The following is an 18,646-nucleotide window of genomic DNA, read 5'->3' as shown; positions in this document are numbered from 1 at the left end:
ACTTTCTTTCAAATGTGAAAATAAGAATTATTTTTATTTCTCACAGCCACTTAAAATTATTCAACATAAATGTCACCACCCGTCGCAAAATTTCCTAGAAAAAAAATTAAATTTTTGTCTTTTAATTTATAAAATGGTATAAAGCGGCAAAATTTAAAAAAATAGTATAAAACACTCGTTGCAGAAGGTTTTTCAAGCACTCATTCGTTCCTCAGCTCGCGGCTCGTTTCGCAATTTCAAATTCGTGCTTGAATAGATTCCTTCTGCAACATGTATTTTAAAATACTATTTTTAGGCGATTCACATTCACAATTAAAAAAAAATGACAATTTTTGAAGAATAATATGTTGTATTCAACTCGTTTGAGTGTAAGTCGGATGATAAAATTGGTAAATTTAAATGAAAATAATAAGTTAAAACATTTTATCCACAATCACTCTATAAAGAGACTTTATTCCACAATTTAGATGCGTATAAAGTACCACTTTATCCATTAGTGGAATAAAGTAACTTTATTCACTGTTAGTAACCAGCGCACCGCGTAACAGCGTGACTTATAAATGTCAGTTTAATTTTTAATTTCGAAATTTCGAATAATTTGGGCCTGCTGTTAAAGTGTTACTTTATCTACTCAAAAGAGTTGATAAAGAAATAGTTTAACATCTGCTATAGAAGAAAATGTATTAGCTGCCAACTTTGGTTGCACGAAGAATGTACAAAATATGAGTCAATGTGTGATATTTGGGGTAAAAAGCAGAAAAAGTAAGCTAAATTTGATAAAAATAAATAGTGTTTTTTTTTAATTGTTGTTTTGTCTTTAAGAGGTTAAGTTGTTACCTATATATTTTATGAAAGAATAATATTTTTATTTTGTTTAAGTAATCAATTTTTTGTGTTCTACAGAACTCATTTTTTTTGTTCACTATATCACCTTGATTTACCTTACTCAACACCCCAACATAATTACAATTAACTATATTAATTGTTTAAACGGAAAAGAAATTGATTTGCGATTACAAATCAGTAGTAACGGACAAAATAATGCCTTAGAATAACGTTTATGAAAAAAAAAATATTAATTAGAAATGTGACGTGTTGGAGGTTTTTATTTTTACCATTGTAAGTCATATGGCGTGTTTTAAGACTCGTATCAAAAATTATGCTGGTTAAAAAAGTCTTGTCGCCTAGTGTTTTTTTAATGAAACAATTTTAGATACGAACATCACACCCCACCACATCTGTTGAGATATTAGTTGGAAATCCCTAATTTACTGCTTGTAATAGACGCAAAAAATTCCAATAAATATAAATTATTTTTGCAATCATATTTACTGACGAATTAAGAAATTAATTCAGGGAAAGTTTTATCATTTCAACAAAAATTCTAATCAAATAAACAGATAATAAACACATTTCTTAGGAATATGTAAAAATTGGTTAAATGTGCGAAATATGCATGCAATATGCAATTAGCATATTTAATTTTGTTTATCGCCGCGAGCACTTGGTTTAAGAAAAACTCAGAATTCGGAAACGACTTTTATTACCGACAGGAACTTTACATGAAGAAAGTCGAGTAACAAAAGAGGGATACAAACCTTATATAAAGAACGTCGGGTAACGAAAAAGCTTATTTACAATCTACTACTATCTATAATCTAAAAAATGCTGAGCTAAGCAACTATTATACAAAGAGAACCATTCATTAATTACTCAGGCTATTTATTCTTTTTTATTTCTTTCTTGCTTTTTTTTCTTCGTCAAATATTCAGCTACTTTAACTTTTCCATTCATCAAAGCCATGATAAATGCGTCATTTCCCCAATTATCCACTTCTTTAATATTGGCTCCATTTTCAACCAACAGTTGGACAACGTACAAGTGTCCCATTTTGGCGGCTGCATGGAGGTGTGTGTACCCATTTTGACTTTTGACGTCAACATCGGCTCGATGTTTCAATAAGAGAGCTACCATTTCCACGTTTCCCTTCCAAGAAGCTGAAGTGAGTGGCGCAAATCCATCATTGCTCTGAATGTGAATATCAGCCCCCTCCGATATCAAAAAGTGAGCGATTTCGTTATGGCCCTGCCATATGGCCCCGTTCAAGGGTGTGGACCCAATGTAGTTTTGAGCGTCTAAATTCGAGCCATTTTTGACTAATAGTTCCACGATGTTGAGGTGCCCTTGCCAGGTGCTGCTGTGTAGAGCTGTGAAATCGCCCACGCTGGTGGAGTTGACGGCAGCACCTTTGTCGATGAGTTCTTTTACACCGGTGAAATTACCACCAAATGCATGGCCATTGAGTTTGGTGAAACCCCAAGGGTTGAGGGCGTTTATGTCACTAAAGGGATCCTAAATTAAAATAATATAATTAATTAAAAGTGGAAACAAACAAAAATGATAAAGAAGCGAAGGATGTTAAAAAACACCAAAACAGAAAGTGTTAGTTTTGGTTCCCTCAAACTACGGGATAGAAAATGAATTTATTCAATCCTCTATGTTGAAATTGAATTTTCTCGTCTAGATGATAAAAAATACATCCATTGTTGTATATCTGCGGTTGTTAGTTGCTAACGATCTTTGACATTAGATTTCATTGTTGAATTTTTGCTTTGACATTTATAAATATCGACTAAATTGACTACAAAATTAGTGAGTATTGAATAAAATTTTATATTGTACACGACAATAAAATTTTCATTATCTTTTCGAGCTCGGCTGACGCCTCGACGCTAATTTCCTCTCAAAGATAAAATTTAATTTTATCGTCTTGTATAAATAACTATAATTCCCAAGAAAGTAATTTTTTCCCACATAAACTTGCTTGTGTGAAATTGTTTCTAAATCCTGCTATAGAAAAAAATGTATTACACACGACGATAAAGATTATTTATCTACTCGTGAAACACTCGCAGATAAACAATCTCTTCATCGTCTTGTATAATAAATAACTATTATCCAATCCACTTCCTTTTTAGTGCTATTTTATAAAAAAAAAATATAAAATGTAAAATTTAAAAAAAAGTATAAATAATTTATAAAATTTTATAAAACACAGTCATCTTTGCCTGGAACAATGCTGATATAGTTAAAACTTTTACTTAGACCGAGAAATACGGGTACATGTAGAAAAAGTCATTCACTGTATCACTATGCCCGAATTCACCAATTCTCACTCCCATTGGCCATGGCTGAAAAGGTGAATAGTGCGGCAAGCAGTTCAAAATACTGGAGGCAACGATGTCTAGCTTTTGTAGTGTATAAAAAGTCTAAAAAGGCAGAACGTATCAAAAAACTTAAGGACTGTAGAGTGGTAAACAAGAGCGTTTTCATCAAGATATCAGTGCCATAGAAAAAAGGTATCAAGGTATACAGGGTGTTCCGTCTAAACCCCACATTAGAAGTATTGGGAGTTCAAAAAATCGTATTTATTTGAAAATTGGTACATAGCCATAATCCATTAGATTCTCATAAATGAAAATATTTTCAAGATGGCGGCACTTCCGGTTATACCGGAAGTCGGTCTGAACTTTCTTATTTTAAATGGAAAGCTATATTTTTTACTGCGTTTTTGGATTAATCGGGTTATTTTAAGAGAGTTTTCATCAGATTTCCCTATACCCAAATTTATCCGTTTTTAAATATTTGGAGTTTTTTAAAAAATTTTGGATCTGCACCTTTCACTTTAAAAATCGGTAAGTCTGCTATTTTTTAAAATTTTGAATTTGTTTTTTTTTGGCGTTTGAAAGAGAAAGCTTAGATCTTTTTTTAGTGTTATCAAATTTTGAAAAAAAATTAACAAACCCTAAAATATTAAGGTTACTTTTATAATAATTCAAATACCCATAACTCAATTTATCCAAATGAAATACCGCAATTTTTATTTTACTAAATGGAAGAGAATTTAATTCTGCATCGATCTGTATTAACATTCCCTATACCAAAATTTAATAATTTTTAAGCTATGGTGACTTTTTGTTAAAACTGCCGAAAATCTATTACTGGCCACATCCGTTTTCGTATAGTTTCCTATGAAAATCAAAAATCTCAAAATTGTTTCTCTATAAACGTCGACAGTGACGTATTATTCAACAAATAGTGCCAAAATATGGAGAGTCAAAGCTACTCAAACTTAGATTTAATTAATTTATTTTGTATTTATGGAGAGTGTAACATAATTATGATGTCGTTCATTAAACAAAACTAAATTTTTCTCACTTGTTAGCTTTAAATAATGATCGCATGGTAGAAATAATAATTAATTGCATAACTTTGATTCTCCATATTTTGGCACTATTTGTCAAATAAGTCACTGTCGACGTTTATTGAGAAACAATTTTGAGATTTTTGATTTCCATAGCAAACTATGTGAAAACGGGTGTGGCTGGTAATAAATTTTCTGTAGTCTTAACAAAAAGTCCATAGCTTAAAAAATATTAAATTTAGGTATAGGGAATGTTAATACAGATCAATGCACAATTAAATTCTCTTCTATTTAGTAAAATAAAAATTGGGGTATTTCATTTGAAAAAAATGAGTTATGAGTATTTGAATTATTACAAAAGTAACCTTAAAATTTTGGGACATGTTACTTTTTTTTTCAAAATTTGAAAACACCAGTAAAAGGATGTAAGCTTTGTCTTTCAAACGCCAAAAAAACGAATTCAAAATCTTAAAAAATAGCAGAGTTACCGATTTTTAAAGTGGAAGGTGCAGATCCAAAAATTTTTGAAAAACTCCAAATATTTCAAAAATAGCTAAATTTAAGTATAGGGAAAGCTGATGAAAACTCTCTTAAAATAACCCGATTAATCCAAAAACGCAGTAAAAAATATACCTTTCCATTAAAAATTAGAAAGTTGAAACCGACTTCCGGTATAACCGGAAGTGCCGCCATCTTGAAAATATTTTCATTTAGGAGGACTTAATGGTTTATGGCTATGTGCCAATTTTCAAATAAATACGATTATTCCAAATCCCAATACTTCTAATGTGGGCTTTAGACGGAACACCCTGTATATGGGGATTCGACAATAATGGGGGACTTCTGCAGGTTTCTGCAAAAGGGAGACTTGACTCCTCATAAAAAACAAAAACGAAATTTTTGGAAATATTTTTTTGTTAAATTTGTGCTCAATTTATTATCTAGTTTCCTTTTTGTGGTGGGTTTCTTATGAAGCTTTAAAACAGCGTTTAAGGTCATTTGTCCGATAAGATAAACAGATATCCGTTAGAAAGAAACAAGGATATACATACCTAAATACAGTACAACTTCGACAATTCGGACACACTCTAGATCGGACACTCCAATAGTCCGGAGGCTCTCATGTTTCGGACACTTTAGATCTTTTACCTCTACAGTTCGGACAAAATTTGCAGCATTCGTTTTCTAGGCATTTACTACTTCTTTTATTTTGTTATTCAGAGAATCTCTTATTACAAGATATCGTCGTATGTTTAATTCGCCAAGAATTCTCTCGGACAGTTTTCTTGAAATTTAAATGCATCGCATAGCCCCCACAATCGCCAGACTTGGCATCTAACGATTTTTTTCTTTGGGGGTATTTAAAAATAAAAATTTATACTAATGTTCCAATGCAAAATTTAAAAGAGCTGAAAAAACATATTCGTACAGAATGTAATAATGTAGATCCTGAATTTATCAGGAATGCAGTGGCGGGGTTTTCAAAATCGTTTGTGTTATTGTTTGGAGCTGCAAGGAAAGCATTTTGAACACTTGCTTTAATTATTAAATTTTTCATGTTTAGATGGGTTTTAATTTTTTTTTAATTAATATTTAATTGTTGTTTTTATGAGATTATCTTTTATTTGTCGATATTAAAGCCTTTGTAAAATTGGTTGTCTATGGCTAGACTAACAGCTAATCGTAATTGCCATATAGTCCGGTCAAATTAGTCATAAAAATAGTGGTCAAATAACAAAGAGCTAGTAGCTGTAGCAAAAAAACTTGGAAAATTGTTTTTCCAACAGAAAGAAATAAAGGCAAAGTTTAAAATTTAAACTCTCATAACTTCGAAATTTTTATAGATACATTTTTTTTTTAATTTTTTCCATGTTCCTGGTACCTTACCCTACATAGCATTTTTTTTGGGAGAGCGAGTTCTGGCGCACTCTGTATGTGCATATTATATAGAAAGTGACTCCTTCAACTTTTAAAATCGCGATATCTCAGCAATGGTAATTCTTAGAAAAAAAAGTATAAAGACCTTTTTTGTAGATAATTTTAAGATCTATCTTTTTTGTCTCGACTACTTTTTGATAAAACTTACCGTTTTCGAAAGAAATCCAAAAAACCTCAAATTTTTACCTTTGACCCCGAAGAACTTTTTTAGCACACATGGGATCGATGGGGACTTTTGACACTTTATTTCTAATGCTGTACCCAAGGTCTCCACCAAAATTTAGCTCTGTCGGAATTTTTGTTATTTGAAATGTCTATTTTGACCGGACTAATAGTAACATTGAAGTTGACCCGTTTTTTTTTAAAGTATACATAGGGCTATGTACTAGGTTATAAATGGATAAAAACAGGAAATAAACAGCTACCTGTTTCCTTCTTAACCTTCATCGTTTGTTTATCTGATCGGTGACAAATGATTTTGAACGGTATTTTTATTATTATGAGGTTTTATTTAATCTTAGTATGTTTGTGTCTGCACGAAATTTTGCGAGTCGAAGTTCCTGTCGTCCGAACAAACTGAAATTTTGCATACACACTTAACTTCCGTGACGATACAATAATATTTACTTTAATTAACAATTTATAAACAGTTATTAACAATTATTATCAATATCTCGGCCCTAATTGAAATACAAAATGGAAGCAGCTCTATTCAATAGAACAGAAAAAAACCCTACAGGTTGTTAGGGTTTTTGGGTAATACTAACTCCCCATCTCAGCATCTCAACATCACTATGTTTTTGAAAAAAATTAATCAAAATTTTCGTTGTGTTTAAAATTTAAAATTACATATTTCACAAAACAATAAGTAAAGACTAAAAAGTGAAAAAAATATGTATGTAATAGTATTTTTTTAATATAAGCTTTTATTTAAAAAAAAGTGCCTACTAAAAGATAAAAAATATTTTTTTTGTCCGTTTACAACAAATTTTAATTTTGTTGGTTGTTGAATTTTCCAAAAACATCCGTCATGCGCATAACAGCTGGCTAGTCTCAGTTCTTCTTTGACTGTGCCAAGCCTCCAACGTTCAGCCAACGAAAACTCTTCGGTAAGGTCAAATTTTCCAACCATGTATAAAAACTAAATGCCAAAATTATAGCCTGAGGAAGATACAATAAAGGTATTGGAACGTCGCGACGAATTTAATGGTTTTATTCATCCTTTGTTCTGTAGGTAATACCATCTTCGACCAAATTAAGCAAAATTTGAATTATTTTTTTTAAGCTTTATAAGTGATAAAAAACTATTAGAATATTGGGCTAGAGCCTCCACTTATTTTTCAAGAGTAAAGTGTTGTGATTTTTGTTTTATTTGAAGTGTTCAATAGCAAACTACTATGAAAATTGTTTTTGACAAAGACTATTATCCAAGAATTAGAATTCAAATTTTGTAGAAAAAAATTTCATAGTATAAAAAATCGTAAATACATACTGAGTAACTACCAAAATTTCCAAAAATTTCATTCTCAAACAACGATTATATTTTTAAGAGTATTTTTATAACTTCTATCTTTCGTCATTTTTCTTCTGGAAGTAAAGAGACGTACCTAGTTTAAACGAAAACGTTTCGCTTGGCTACATACTTTTTGTTTATATTTTACCCAATTAAAAGAGAATTTAGGATAACTATGTTGAAAAGTTTTGATTTTATTTGGGTCGTGCCTGAGCCTGACGATGAATTAAAAAAGTTCATTGATCTCTACATTTGCATATAAAATAGGCAATGCAATAAATATTTACATAAATTTCTTCTCGATATACAGGGCACCAATAAATATTTCTAATTGATGAAAAAAGAACTGAAATAAAAATGAACTGAAATATTTTCTACTTACATGAAAAAAAAAATTTGATTTTTTTTCTGTGATATTTGTGAAAATAGAATAATGAAAAAGTTGAAAGGTTTTGTTGAATAATTAACATTTTAATATTGAAAATGAGAAACTTGGAGTAATTTATGGGGGGAGTTTGCGATAATTGGTGATCAGGCCAGAATCTCTTGACAAAAGAAAAAGGTCCGCAATGACATTTATGACGTACCCGGTCTATAGTGAAGCCTGTCAATGCATTTGCATCACATCATCTCAAACTTTAAAATGTTAATTAAGTACTTAAAATCTATCAACTTTTACATTATTCAATTTTCACAGATACTATTAGAAAAAATCAAGGAAGTTTATCATGTACTCGTAGAAAAAATTTCAATTACTTAATTAAAAAAAATATATTCCAAATTTGATTTTTAGGGTCTCACTGACACACGCTAAAAATTTTGAGCAATATTAAAGCATCAAATTGAAGTCTCCTCAATCGTTTGCACTATCAATTTTTTTTATTAATTATTTTTGTGTCGGAACTAAAACTTGGAACATTCTGTACACTGCGCCGACGTAACTTATTTTATCAAATGAGTCATAACCATAGAACATCTGAACTTTGCTGACATTTCCAAATGAAACCACAAATCACTAAACCAGTTTGTTTCGTCTTTCGAAACTATGAGTGTCTCTAATGAAATAAGTACGTTTGAGATTGGTGTAAGTAATTTTAAATTATTTTTCCATTTCATCTTTTCAAAATCGTAAGAGTGTGGTCAAAGCGTATTTGTAAAAATTTATTTATTTATGGCGACCAGTTTCGGATCTTGCTTTCATCGGAATGCGTCGTGTTTACGGAAAAACGGTTTGTATAATTAAAAAAAAACATAACTGGATATTGAATACAGAGTGTTTGCGGATTGCGAGAAGGCAATTTGAACCAAACAAGTTTCGAATCCAAAAAATTTTTTTGCAATTTTCCTCTCATGGTTTTTACTTGCCAATTAGTGAATTAGTGTATGTACACAGCGCAAATTACGGGCTGTGTGTGCAAACTAGCTCGAAGAGTACAAGTGTGCATTGCCAACGAAAAACCACATTTGGAGCACTTTTTTATATTGACCCACTGACACTGACCTGCCTTAATGTAGCGACATTTTTTTTTGTTCTTATGCTGTTTACGTTCCATAGTTTTTAGACATAGGCGGAGACGGGTTTTGAGCCTCAACTTATTTTTAATTTTAATTCAGAAATGACGTGTTTTTGGCAAAAGCTGGAAACAGAAAAGTTGTTTCTCTTGATYAGTTCTATTAGTGGTAGAACATATGCACGCATTCTGCAAACACCCTGTATAGACTTGTTACAGTGTTCTTTTTTGTATTTCTTTATTAGTGTTGTCTTTAACCTCTTTACACTACACATATTTTGCGTTTCCATAAATTTCAAATATGGAAAATATCTTCCAAAAAAATTGACATTCCTTTGTTACTTTCAAGATATCGAATATCCGGTCAGTGTTTTACAAACAATGTCATTGATATCTCGCAAGTCGCGACTTCCGTTGAGTGCTGAGTCAGTGGCTAACTTTATATTTAATACATTTTATTCCTATTGTTTTTTAATAAACAAAACGCCTAAATAGTTGTAATATGTTTTTATCGCTTAAATACAGAATCTATCAGCAGTTTGGTAAAGTCCATTATTATTGACCTTTAAATATTAAAATTAAAAAAAAATATATCGGAAATTGATAGATACTCGTATACAGGGATTTTCATCTCAGCCCTGGTCTCCTCTAGCTCAGTTATTATGGGAATTTTGATATTTTCTAGACTTTATTTATATTGTAGAGCGCAGGCTGGCCCAAAACTCATGTTTTTTTAAATAAAACACATATGTTTATGTTTCTTGGCATTGTTGAATGTAGCTTTTAATTTCAATGTTTTTTTAAGCTAAACTTCTATTAGTCGATTTTGCTTTTTTGAATTAAGTTGTTTTTTGTTTTGGCGAAAACATCCTTTTTTAAAAGTTAAGACAACTGGAAAACAAAATTTCCACTGTAAAGAGGAAAGTATTAACTTAAGACTATAACATTTTTTTAAGGTATTGCAGTCGAAAACTTAAAAAAATGTCGAAGTTCGTTAAAAGTTAAATAATATAGAAAATTTAAATAGAACTCCCTATTTTTTGTTTTTACATCTAAGAGATCATTAAATAATCTTTCCAAAAACATTTACTTTTAAGTGTCTACAATTAATAACTAAAGAGATATTTACCTATAAACATTAAAAAAAAAATATCATTATTTCATTAGCTAAAAAGTGCACATTTGCACTAGAGATGGAAAAAATATCACTCAATAATCACTTTTATGGTACACTGAATCCATTATTCTTTATTTTTACAATAAAACAATTCGAATTTAAATATTTATGTCGGCTTTTACAATTTCTGGACGAATCCCAAATAAGTGATCAGTGGTGAAATGGTTGCCTTGTTATCACCAATGCTCATTTTAATGATAGGCATTGTTGCTACAATTAACGTTTAAAATTAAATATCTTTTACTTTATCAATTCTAAACACCAAAAGTTATTTTTTTAGATAGACAATTTTTCACTCTATGAGATGTAAAAATAAAAAATGTGTTTTATTTACATTTTTATATTACATATTTATCTTTTAACAAACTTCGACATTTTTTTTAACTTTTCAACTGCTATTCATACATTAAAAAAATGTTATAGTCTTAAAGTTCGTAATTTCCTATTTACAATACAAACTATCTAACTTAATTCAAAAACTAAGCCTAATAAAAGTTTAGCTTAATAACATTGAAATTAAAAGCTACATTCAAAAATGCCAAGAAACGTATGGTGTTTTATTTAAAAAAAAACATAAGGTTGCATTGTAACTTATTTTTGGGCCACCCTATGTAATCAAAAATGTTTTCCTGAAATGCGTTCTAGAATATAAATAAAGTCTCAAAATATCAAAATTCTCACTTAAATAATAACTGAGCTAACTTAGAAGACTGGGGCTGAGATGAAGAACCTAGTGCATTGCCTAAAATTATGTTCAATTATACAGCGTGTCCCAAAAATGAGCCAATACCTACTTAAACTTAAACTAAACTTAAACTACTTAAACTTAACTACTTAAACTTAAAAATGTTTTTTTAAATGAAACACCATATGTTTCTTGGCATATTTTAGCTTTTTATTACAATGTTTTTAAGATAAACTTTTATTGGTCGATTTTGATTAGTTATTGAAATAAGTTGTTTTCATGGAGGTACTATTAACAGAAGGAAGCGCTATTTCAAAAAAAGTGGAAATGCCGCGCAAATGCGCACTGCTATAAAGTGGTACTAAATACAGAGCGCAACAAGTGCCTTTCCAGTGGCGTAGTAAAACTATTTTCAATTTTTTTTCTTTAGAAACGCCACTAGAAACGTTTCCCTAAAAATAATTGTTTCACTGCGTATTATACACAGGGGACATTTAAAATTCGCTCATTGTGTATTAAACTTTTGAATTGTCATTCAAAATATACAGGGTGTTTGTGAATTGGGAGCAAATATTTTAACCACTAAGAGCATTTGTTATAAAAAGTCGAATCGAAGACCAAACAAATTCCGTATCCAAATTTTATTTTTGCAATTTCCCCCCTTTGATTTTCACGAGCCGTTCAGTGTATCTGTCATTGTTAGTTGGAAGTAAAAATATCAATGAAAATAAATTGCATTGAATGTTGACTGTGAAAGTTTTTATACAGAAAAAAGGAAACTTTTTGTCCAAAAAAATTATCACTTGTCAGTTTAGTTAGTGGTTAATGCGCTTTCGGGTGAATTATGCAAATCGATTTGAAATCAAATTGTCAATCAAGTCATTATGGCCAACTACTCAAACGCCAAATTAACTAGTGTACGGACATCCCACTTCCAAGACCGATTTTCACTAAATGTTTGGGCAGAGATCATTGAAGATCACCAAATTTTATACCCCACTTATTACCTCAACGTTTAACTAATGCCTTTTATCTGGATTTTTTGGAAAATGTGTTGTCCGATCTGGACGTGCCCTTGGCGACACATGCGGTATTTACAAGTGGAGCTCCATCAGATTATCCCAAAGTCGTTACCAATGGATTGAACAATCATTTTCCCTAGAGATGGATAGGTCGCCAATGACCACCGCGGTCACCAGATTTAAATACGTGTGTTTTTTGGGGGGTTCACATGAAACAATTAGTGAATTAGTGTACGCAGCTCAAATTTATACCTTCGAAGGGCTGTGTGTGCGAACGCAAGCTTCCCTCTGCCGAAGAGTACAAGAAGTGTGTATTGCCAACAAATGACTACATTTCGAGCAATTTTTTATAAGAGCAAGTATTGACCTACTAACATTGACACTGATCTACTCTAATGTAGCGATAATTTTTTTTGTCTTTACGCTGTTTACGTTCCAAAGTCTTTTCTTATGAATGAACGTAAACATCGTATTAAGACATAGGCGGGGACGGGTTTTCAGCCTCAATTTATTTTTGATTTTAACTCAAAAATGACTGCTTTCGACAAAAGTTGGAATAACGAAAGTTGCTTCTTTTGTCGAGTTCTATTAGTGGTTAAAATATTTGCTCGCAATCCTCAAACACCCTGTATATTCAGATTGTCAACAATCTGAAGATGACCTGTGAAATGTCATTTAATTTTCTGCCGTGGAATATGTAGCATCTTTGGTGCGTCTGCACACGTGTTGTGTGAAAAAAAAAGCTTTGCAGCTTGGCATTTTCCACTCACTTTTGCAAAAAGTTCAACAATGACAAACAAACAAAAACAATAAAACAACAACTACACACGGAGAAAAATCACGCTGAAACCACTCACAAACTAGCCATTTGAAACTAAAATGGCTGAGATGTCCAAATTTCTCAAATTACCTCCTGCTGTTGGGAACGCCACTGAAAAAATCTCAACAGGGTGACTAACGCTGGCATTGCCATGGAATAATTCAACTCTTGAATTCATTGTCACTTTTAAACGTTGCCGCATCAATTTTTGCATTATTATATATAAACTTAGCATTGAATGAAAGACCACAGACATTGCGTTAATAAAGTTTATTAATCTACCTTCCATTCTGCATATTTTAATTGCATTTTGAGTGTTATTTAGTAATAATAAGTACAACTAACAACGTTTGAAAATTCTTACACAAAACCTCCACTGTACAGAAAAATAAAAATGAAGAATTTTTAAAATATTTTTCCCTCACTCACCAAATGCTTCTAGACACTGTACCATACTTTTAGTGCGGCGTTTTTTAAACACCCTGTATATGAACCAGAACAATTAATTATTAATTTATCTAATTTAGGAACCCCACTGTGACATAAACGCCCTCAATCCCTGGGGTTACACTCAGCTTAACGGCCACGCATTCTGGGGTGATTTTGACGGCGTGAAAAAACTTCTTGAAGATGGAGCCGACGTCAACTCCACCAGTGTCTCAAATTTTACAGCTTTACACAGCAGCACCTGGCGAGGACACTTTGACATTGTCAAATTTTTAATCAAAAATGGGGCGGATTTAAACGCCAAAACTTCAGATGGATTTACTCCTGTGAACGGGGCTATATGGCAGGGCCACAACCAAATAGCTAGATTTTTGATATCGGAGGGGGCTGATATTCACATCCCTAATAATGAAGGATTTTCGCCACTCACTTCAGCTTCGTGGACAGGAAATTTGGAAATGGTGGCTCTTTTATTGAGTCTTGGAGCTGACGTGAACGTCAAAAATCAACATGGGTACACACCCCTCCATGCAGCCGCCAAAATGGGACACTTGTACGTTGTCCAACTGTTGGTCGAAAATGGAGCCAATATTAAAGAAGTGGATAATTGGGGAAATGACGCATCGACTATCGCGAAAAAAAATAGAAAAATGAAAGTGGAAGAATATTTGAGATTAAAAATCGTGAAACAAGAAAGCGAACAATAAACATTCTGTGATTATTTGAATTTATAATCAGAATAGGCGACATTTTTGCCGGGATGAATAAAAAAAACGAAAAAAAAAAAAACAAAAACCCAGCGCGTTTGTAATGACTTGCTAAAATTTTTTATTTTATATAAAATTTCTTTTATAAAGTTTGTATTTAGTGATTTGCCTTGCGCTTTTGTACTAAAATAATAAACAAATGAAAAATATATTTTAACTTTCTATTACCTTCTTCCCCAACAATAATTTACTTCAACGATTTTTTTAATTAAACATTGTTATTTATATTCGTAATTTTACATACACTTGTGTCTGATTAATTATGAGAATCAGTGTTGCCAAACATAAAAAAATCAATGGCTATTTGTCGTCCCATTTCATTCGTCCATTCCATAATTTTTTATGTTTTTTTTTTTTAAAATGGCCTTAGCAGCAATATACAGGCTGTTCCGGATAAACCCCACATTAGAAGTAATAGGAGTTCTAACAATGATATTTATCTAAAATTTTGTTTATAGCGATAATCGGTTAGGTTCGGCTCAATAAAAATATTTTCAAGATGACGGCACTTCCTGTTAGACCGGAAGTGGATATCAACTTCCTTATTGCGATACTGAACAGCATACAAGGTGTTTAACATAATTATATATTCTTTTCTATTCTATTCTATTCTATTTTAAATAGAAAGTTATGTTTTTTTATTGCGTTTTTGGATTACTCAAGTGATTTTGAGAGAGTTTTTATCAGACTTTCCTATACCTAAATTTAACCGTTTTCGAAATATTTAAAATTTTGTGGATTTGAATCTTCCTATTCAAAAATCGATAACTCTACCATTTTTTATTATGTAGAAACCGTATTTGGGGATACGAGAGAAAAAGGTTAGATCTTTCTTTTGATGTATTCATAATTGGAAATATAATTAACAAACCGCCAGAATGTAAGGTTACGTTTAGGAAGTTATTCAAATTTAAATTAATAATTTTAATTTGTATCTACGAAAAGACTAACTCAATTATGAAAAAAAACTTGGCGTTTTTACAGTGTGAAATTTCCATGGTAAACTATGCAAAAACTACCATGGATAGTAATGATCTTTCATTGTAAAAAAAGTTAAAATAACTTGGAAATTATTAAATTTAGGTATAGGGAATGTTGATACAAATCGATGCAGGATTAAATTCATTTTTATTTAGTGCAATAAAATGGGGCCTTCCATTTGAAAAAAAGTACGGGTATTTGAAGTTTCCCAAACGCAACCTTAAATTTTGGAGATTTGTTAATTATTTTTCCAATTATAAAATACACAAAAAAAAAAGATCTAACCTTTCTTTTTCATATGCTCAAATACAATTTGTAAATAATTAAAAATGGTAGAGTTATCGATTTTTAGAGAGGAAGATACAAATTAAAAAAAAAACAAAAATGTATTTCAAAATCGGTTAAATTTAGGTATAGGGAAGTCTGGTAAAAACTCTCTCAAAATCACTTCAGTAATCCGAAAACATAAAATTCCATTTAAAATAACAAAGTTGATACCCATTTCCGGTGTAACCGGAAGTGCTACATCTTGAAAATATTTACGTTGAGCAGGATCTAAACGATTATGGCCGTAATCAAAATTTTAGATAAATATCACTGTTAGAACTCCCAATACTTCTAATGTAGTGTTTAGCCGAAACACCCTGTACAATGTAACCTCTCAGGGAGGTAAAAATTTTATTTCCTCCCGAAAAACGGAGAAATATGCTGCTAGACTTAATGGCGAAATTGGAATTTCAAGAGAAAATATTATTTTTGAAACTTTTTTTGCTCGGTCGTTAGGAAAAATTATATGTATTACACTGTGTATCTTTTCCTCTCGCAGATGGAAAAGACACTTTCCTCCCTTGTAATATAAATAACTATTAATATTATTCAGATAGTATAAACGGTATTGTGGGTTGCAGAATTTCAATCTTTAATTTTAGCAACATTCCTCTCCTTGAATAAAAATAACTGACAATTTGTACTACAATTTAGAAAATTATAAAACATTAAAAAATATCTTTGTAGCTGTTTAATGAATCCCTGCGCTAATTTGAAGTTTTTCAAAACATATTAATGTAATTATTATTAGCGTGTTACAATGGTATTAATATTGATCAACTATGCTGTTCAGTATCGCAATATTGCATCATCTGAGCTGCTGTATAACCTTGATAATAATCCACCAGGAATAAAATCTACATTATTGCACATTTTGTTTTATTCATTGTTGTAGTTCTTCAATGAATCAATTATCATTTCAAATGTCCTTGTGGAAAATCGCTACTACAAATTTTTGTTTGTCTACATATTGAATTTCTAAGGTAATAATTAATTTAATACTTTAAGAATTTGTATTTATTGCTACCTGTGCATGTTTCTTTTTGTCTTTTTACTAATACACAGTAATCAATTATTGTGAAAAATAACCTCAATAAACTACAATCTTACAAGCGGGAAATTTAAAATTTAATATTCCAAATTTATTCAATTTTTGTACTTAGTTATTTTAATAGAATCATTCCCATTAAAAAAGGTTTGCACAAATAAAAACTATTACAATTGGATGACTAGCGACACTTTGAAAGCTTTCAATAATTTAAATGACTTGACTATTTTAACAAAAAATTACTCCGAATTAAAACCTTTACTAGAGTTACGTAAAAATGAATTAAAAAAATTGTATCAGAAGCAAAGAGAAACTACAATGACCGATTATTAGCTAACTCAGTTAATAAACAAAAAAACAGCTTGGCAAATATTAAAGGAAGTCACTGGAACACAACAAATAAAGGTAAACATCAATCTTAAAGTGGATGACTTAGAAATTAGTGACAGTGAAAATGTAGCCAACTATTTTAATAAATATTTCTCTGATGCACCAAAAAAAGTTGTAAATAATATCAACATTGACAAAAATGACTGTTTAATAAAGAGTAATCCCTTTAGTATGGGTTTGATTAGTTTTACTAAGACGGAAATTAAAATTTTGGTAGGTAAACTTAATGGTTCTGCCTCTCCTGGTCTTGAAATTTCCGGTTTTTTAATAAAACAATGTATAGATGACATTATAACGCCGCTCACCGACTTAATTAACGAATCACTAACTTCCGGTAGGTTCCCAGATAATTTTAAAATTGTCAAAATAATTCTTGTTCTTAAGAATGAGGATAAAGCTTGTGTAAACAACTATCGCCCCATATCATTGTCATCATTTATATCAAAAATATTAGAGACCGCTATGTTAAACAGAGTCAATAACTTTTTAGATAAACACTTTTTAATCAGGAAGCAGCAATATGGTTTCACCAAAAATAAATCGACAACCGACGCGTTATTAACCTTCTATAATAATGTATCATACATTTTAGAAGAAAAAATTTGTTATTGTATAAATTAGAGAAGTATGGTTTTAGGGGTGTAATTTTAAACTGGTTTGAATCATATTTGAAAGGCCGCTCTCAATCCGTAGAAATTTGTAACATAAAATCAAACGGAATCACGGATAAACATCTTTCAAAACCTATTACGAATAATGTAGGCTTACCTCAAGGTACTATTTTAGCACCAACGCTATTTAAGATCTTTATAAATGACTTAATCCTTATAATAGTAAATGCTTTAACAATCATGCATGCAGATGATATTACAGTTTTATGTTGTGGCAACACACTAAACAATGCTCTTATAGAAGCAGAAAATGTATGTTCGAGACTATTTGAGTGGTTTATACAAAACGGTTTATGCTTAAATTTGGAAAAAACAAAATTCATAATTTTTTTTAAGTCTAGAAATCAAAATAAAAAATTCTTAGGTCTTATATTTGAATATAATTTAAAATGGGAAGAACACTGTAGTATTTTAGTCAATAAATTGAGTAGATTATGTTATCAAGTTAGGGGACTGCGTGAAATTTGTAATTCGGAGACGTTACGATCTTTTTATTTTGCGGAAATAGAATCAGTAATAAGGTATGGTTTAATAATTTGGGGAAATTCACCACAGTCAAAGCAAGTATTCACATTACAAAAAAAAAGATTGTCCCTAGTTTAATAGGAGCTCGTTCTCTCGATTCTTGTAAACCGATTTTTAAATCCTTAAAAATTCTTCCATTACAGTCCCTTTACATCTACGAAATTGCATGCTACATTAATAAAAACCGTGGCCTTTTAAAAACACATCTAGATTACCATAACTTCAATACAAGACATATTAGTGATTTAGTTATGCCAGCACATCGCCTCAAAATCACAGACAAGGGTCCCCTTGTATCAGGTATTAAAATTTTTAATAACCTTTCTCCAGGTATTAAAGAAATCAGATCTTCACCGCCATTTAAAAAGATGCTGCATTCACATTTATTAAAATATTGTTTCTATTCCATTGAAGAATATCTCAATAATTAAATTTTGTAAATAAAAAAATTTGTCTGATGTTTTTTTTTTAATGTATTTTAATGTTTTTAACTTTAATTAATTTTAATACTGTTTGTTGACGTACCAAGATGTGTTGTACATACGAGGCTAAATACATTGAATTGAATTGAATTGAATACACTCACACTGAAAAACGTTACTTTAATTTTGACAAATGTA

At 30.8% G+C, this 18,646-nt stretch overlaps 3 protein-coding genes across 8 annotated transcripts in view; 2 read left to right on the top strand and 1 right to left on the bottom strand.

Annotated features, from left to right (window-relative positions):
- The window catches only part of LOC123015887, a 90,556-nt gene that overhangs the window by 4,295 nt on the left and 67,615 nt on the right, over positions 1-18,646 (top strand). For 4 of the 6 annotated variants that reach the window (XR_006413406.1, XM_044415934.1, XM_044415933.1 and 1 more), the window contains exon 1: positions 16,060-16,375. The exons of 1 other annotated variant lie outside the window; for it this stretch is intronic. The gene's annotated coding sequence lies outside the window, so the exon portion shown is untranslated. Of the gene's footprint in view, positions 1-16,059; positions 16,376-17,985; positions 18,327-18,646 lie in introns of those variants that run through there. One more of the 6 variants, XM_044415932.1, reaches the window with a different exon arrangement.
- Positions 1,723-3,182, bottom strand: LOC123011355 (ankyrin-1-like). The gene is made up of 2 exons (XM_044408750.1): positions 3,108-3,182; positions 1,723-2,352 (listed from the first exon to the last, which is right to left on the bottom strand). Exons 1-2 carry the CDS (start codon positions 3,180-3,182, stop codon positions 1,723-1,725), a joined length of 705 nt encoding a protein of 234 aa, XP_044264685.1.
- Positions 8,608-14,106, top strand: LOC123015894 (ankyrin-1-like). The gene is made up of 2 exons (XM_044415942.1): positions 8,608-8,739; positions 13,398-14,106. Exons 1-2 carry the CDS (start codon positions 8,701-8,703, stop codon positions 14,022-14,024), a joined length of 666 nt encoding a protein of 221 aa, XP_044271877.1. The 5' UTR covers positions 8,608-8,700; the 3' UTR covers positions 14,025-14,106.

This window comes from Tribolium madens, unplaced genomic scaffold (assembly GCF_015345945.1).
Source record: "Tribolium madens isolate multiple individuals breed KSU strain unplaced genomic scaffold, Tmad_KSU_1.1 Scaffold_19;HRSCAF=116;Tcas5.2_LG9, whole genome shotgun sequence".
Lineage (NCBI taxonomy): Eukaryota > Metazoa > Arthropoda > Insecta > Coleoptera > Tenebrionidae > Tribolium > Tribolium madens.
This window is presented reverse-complemented; position numbering and strand designations above follow the sequence as displayed.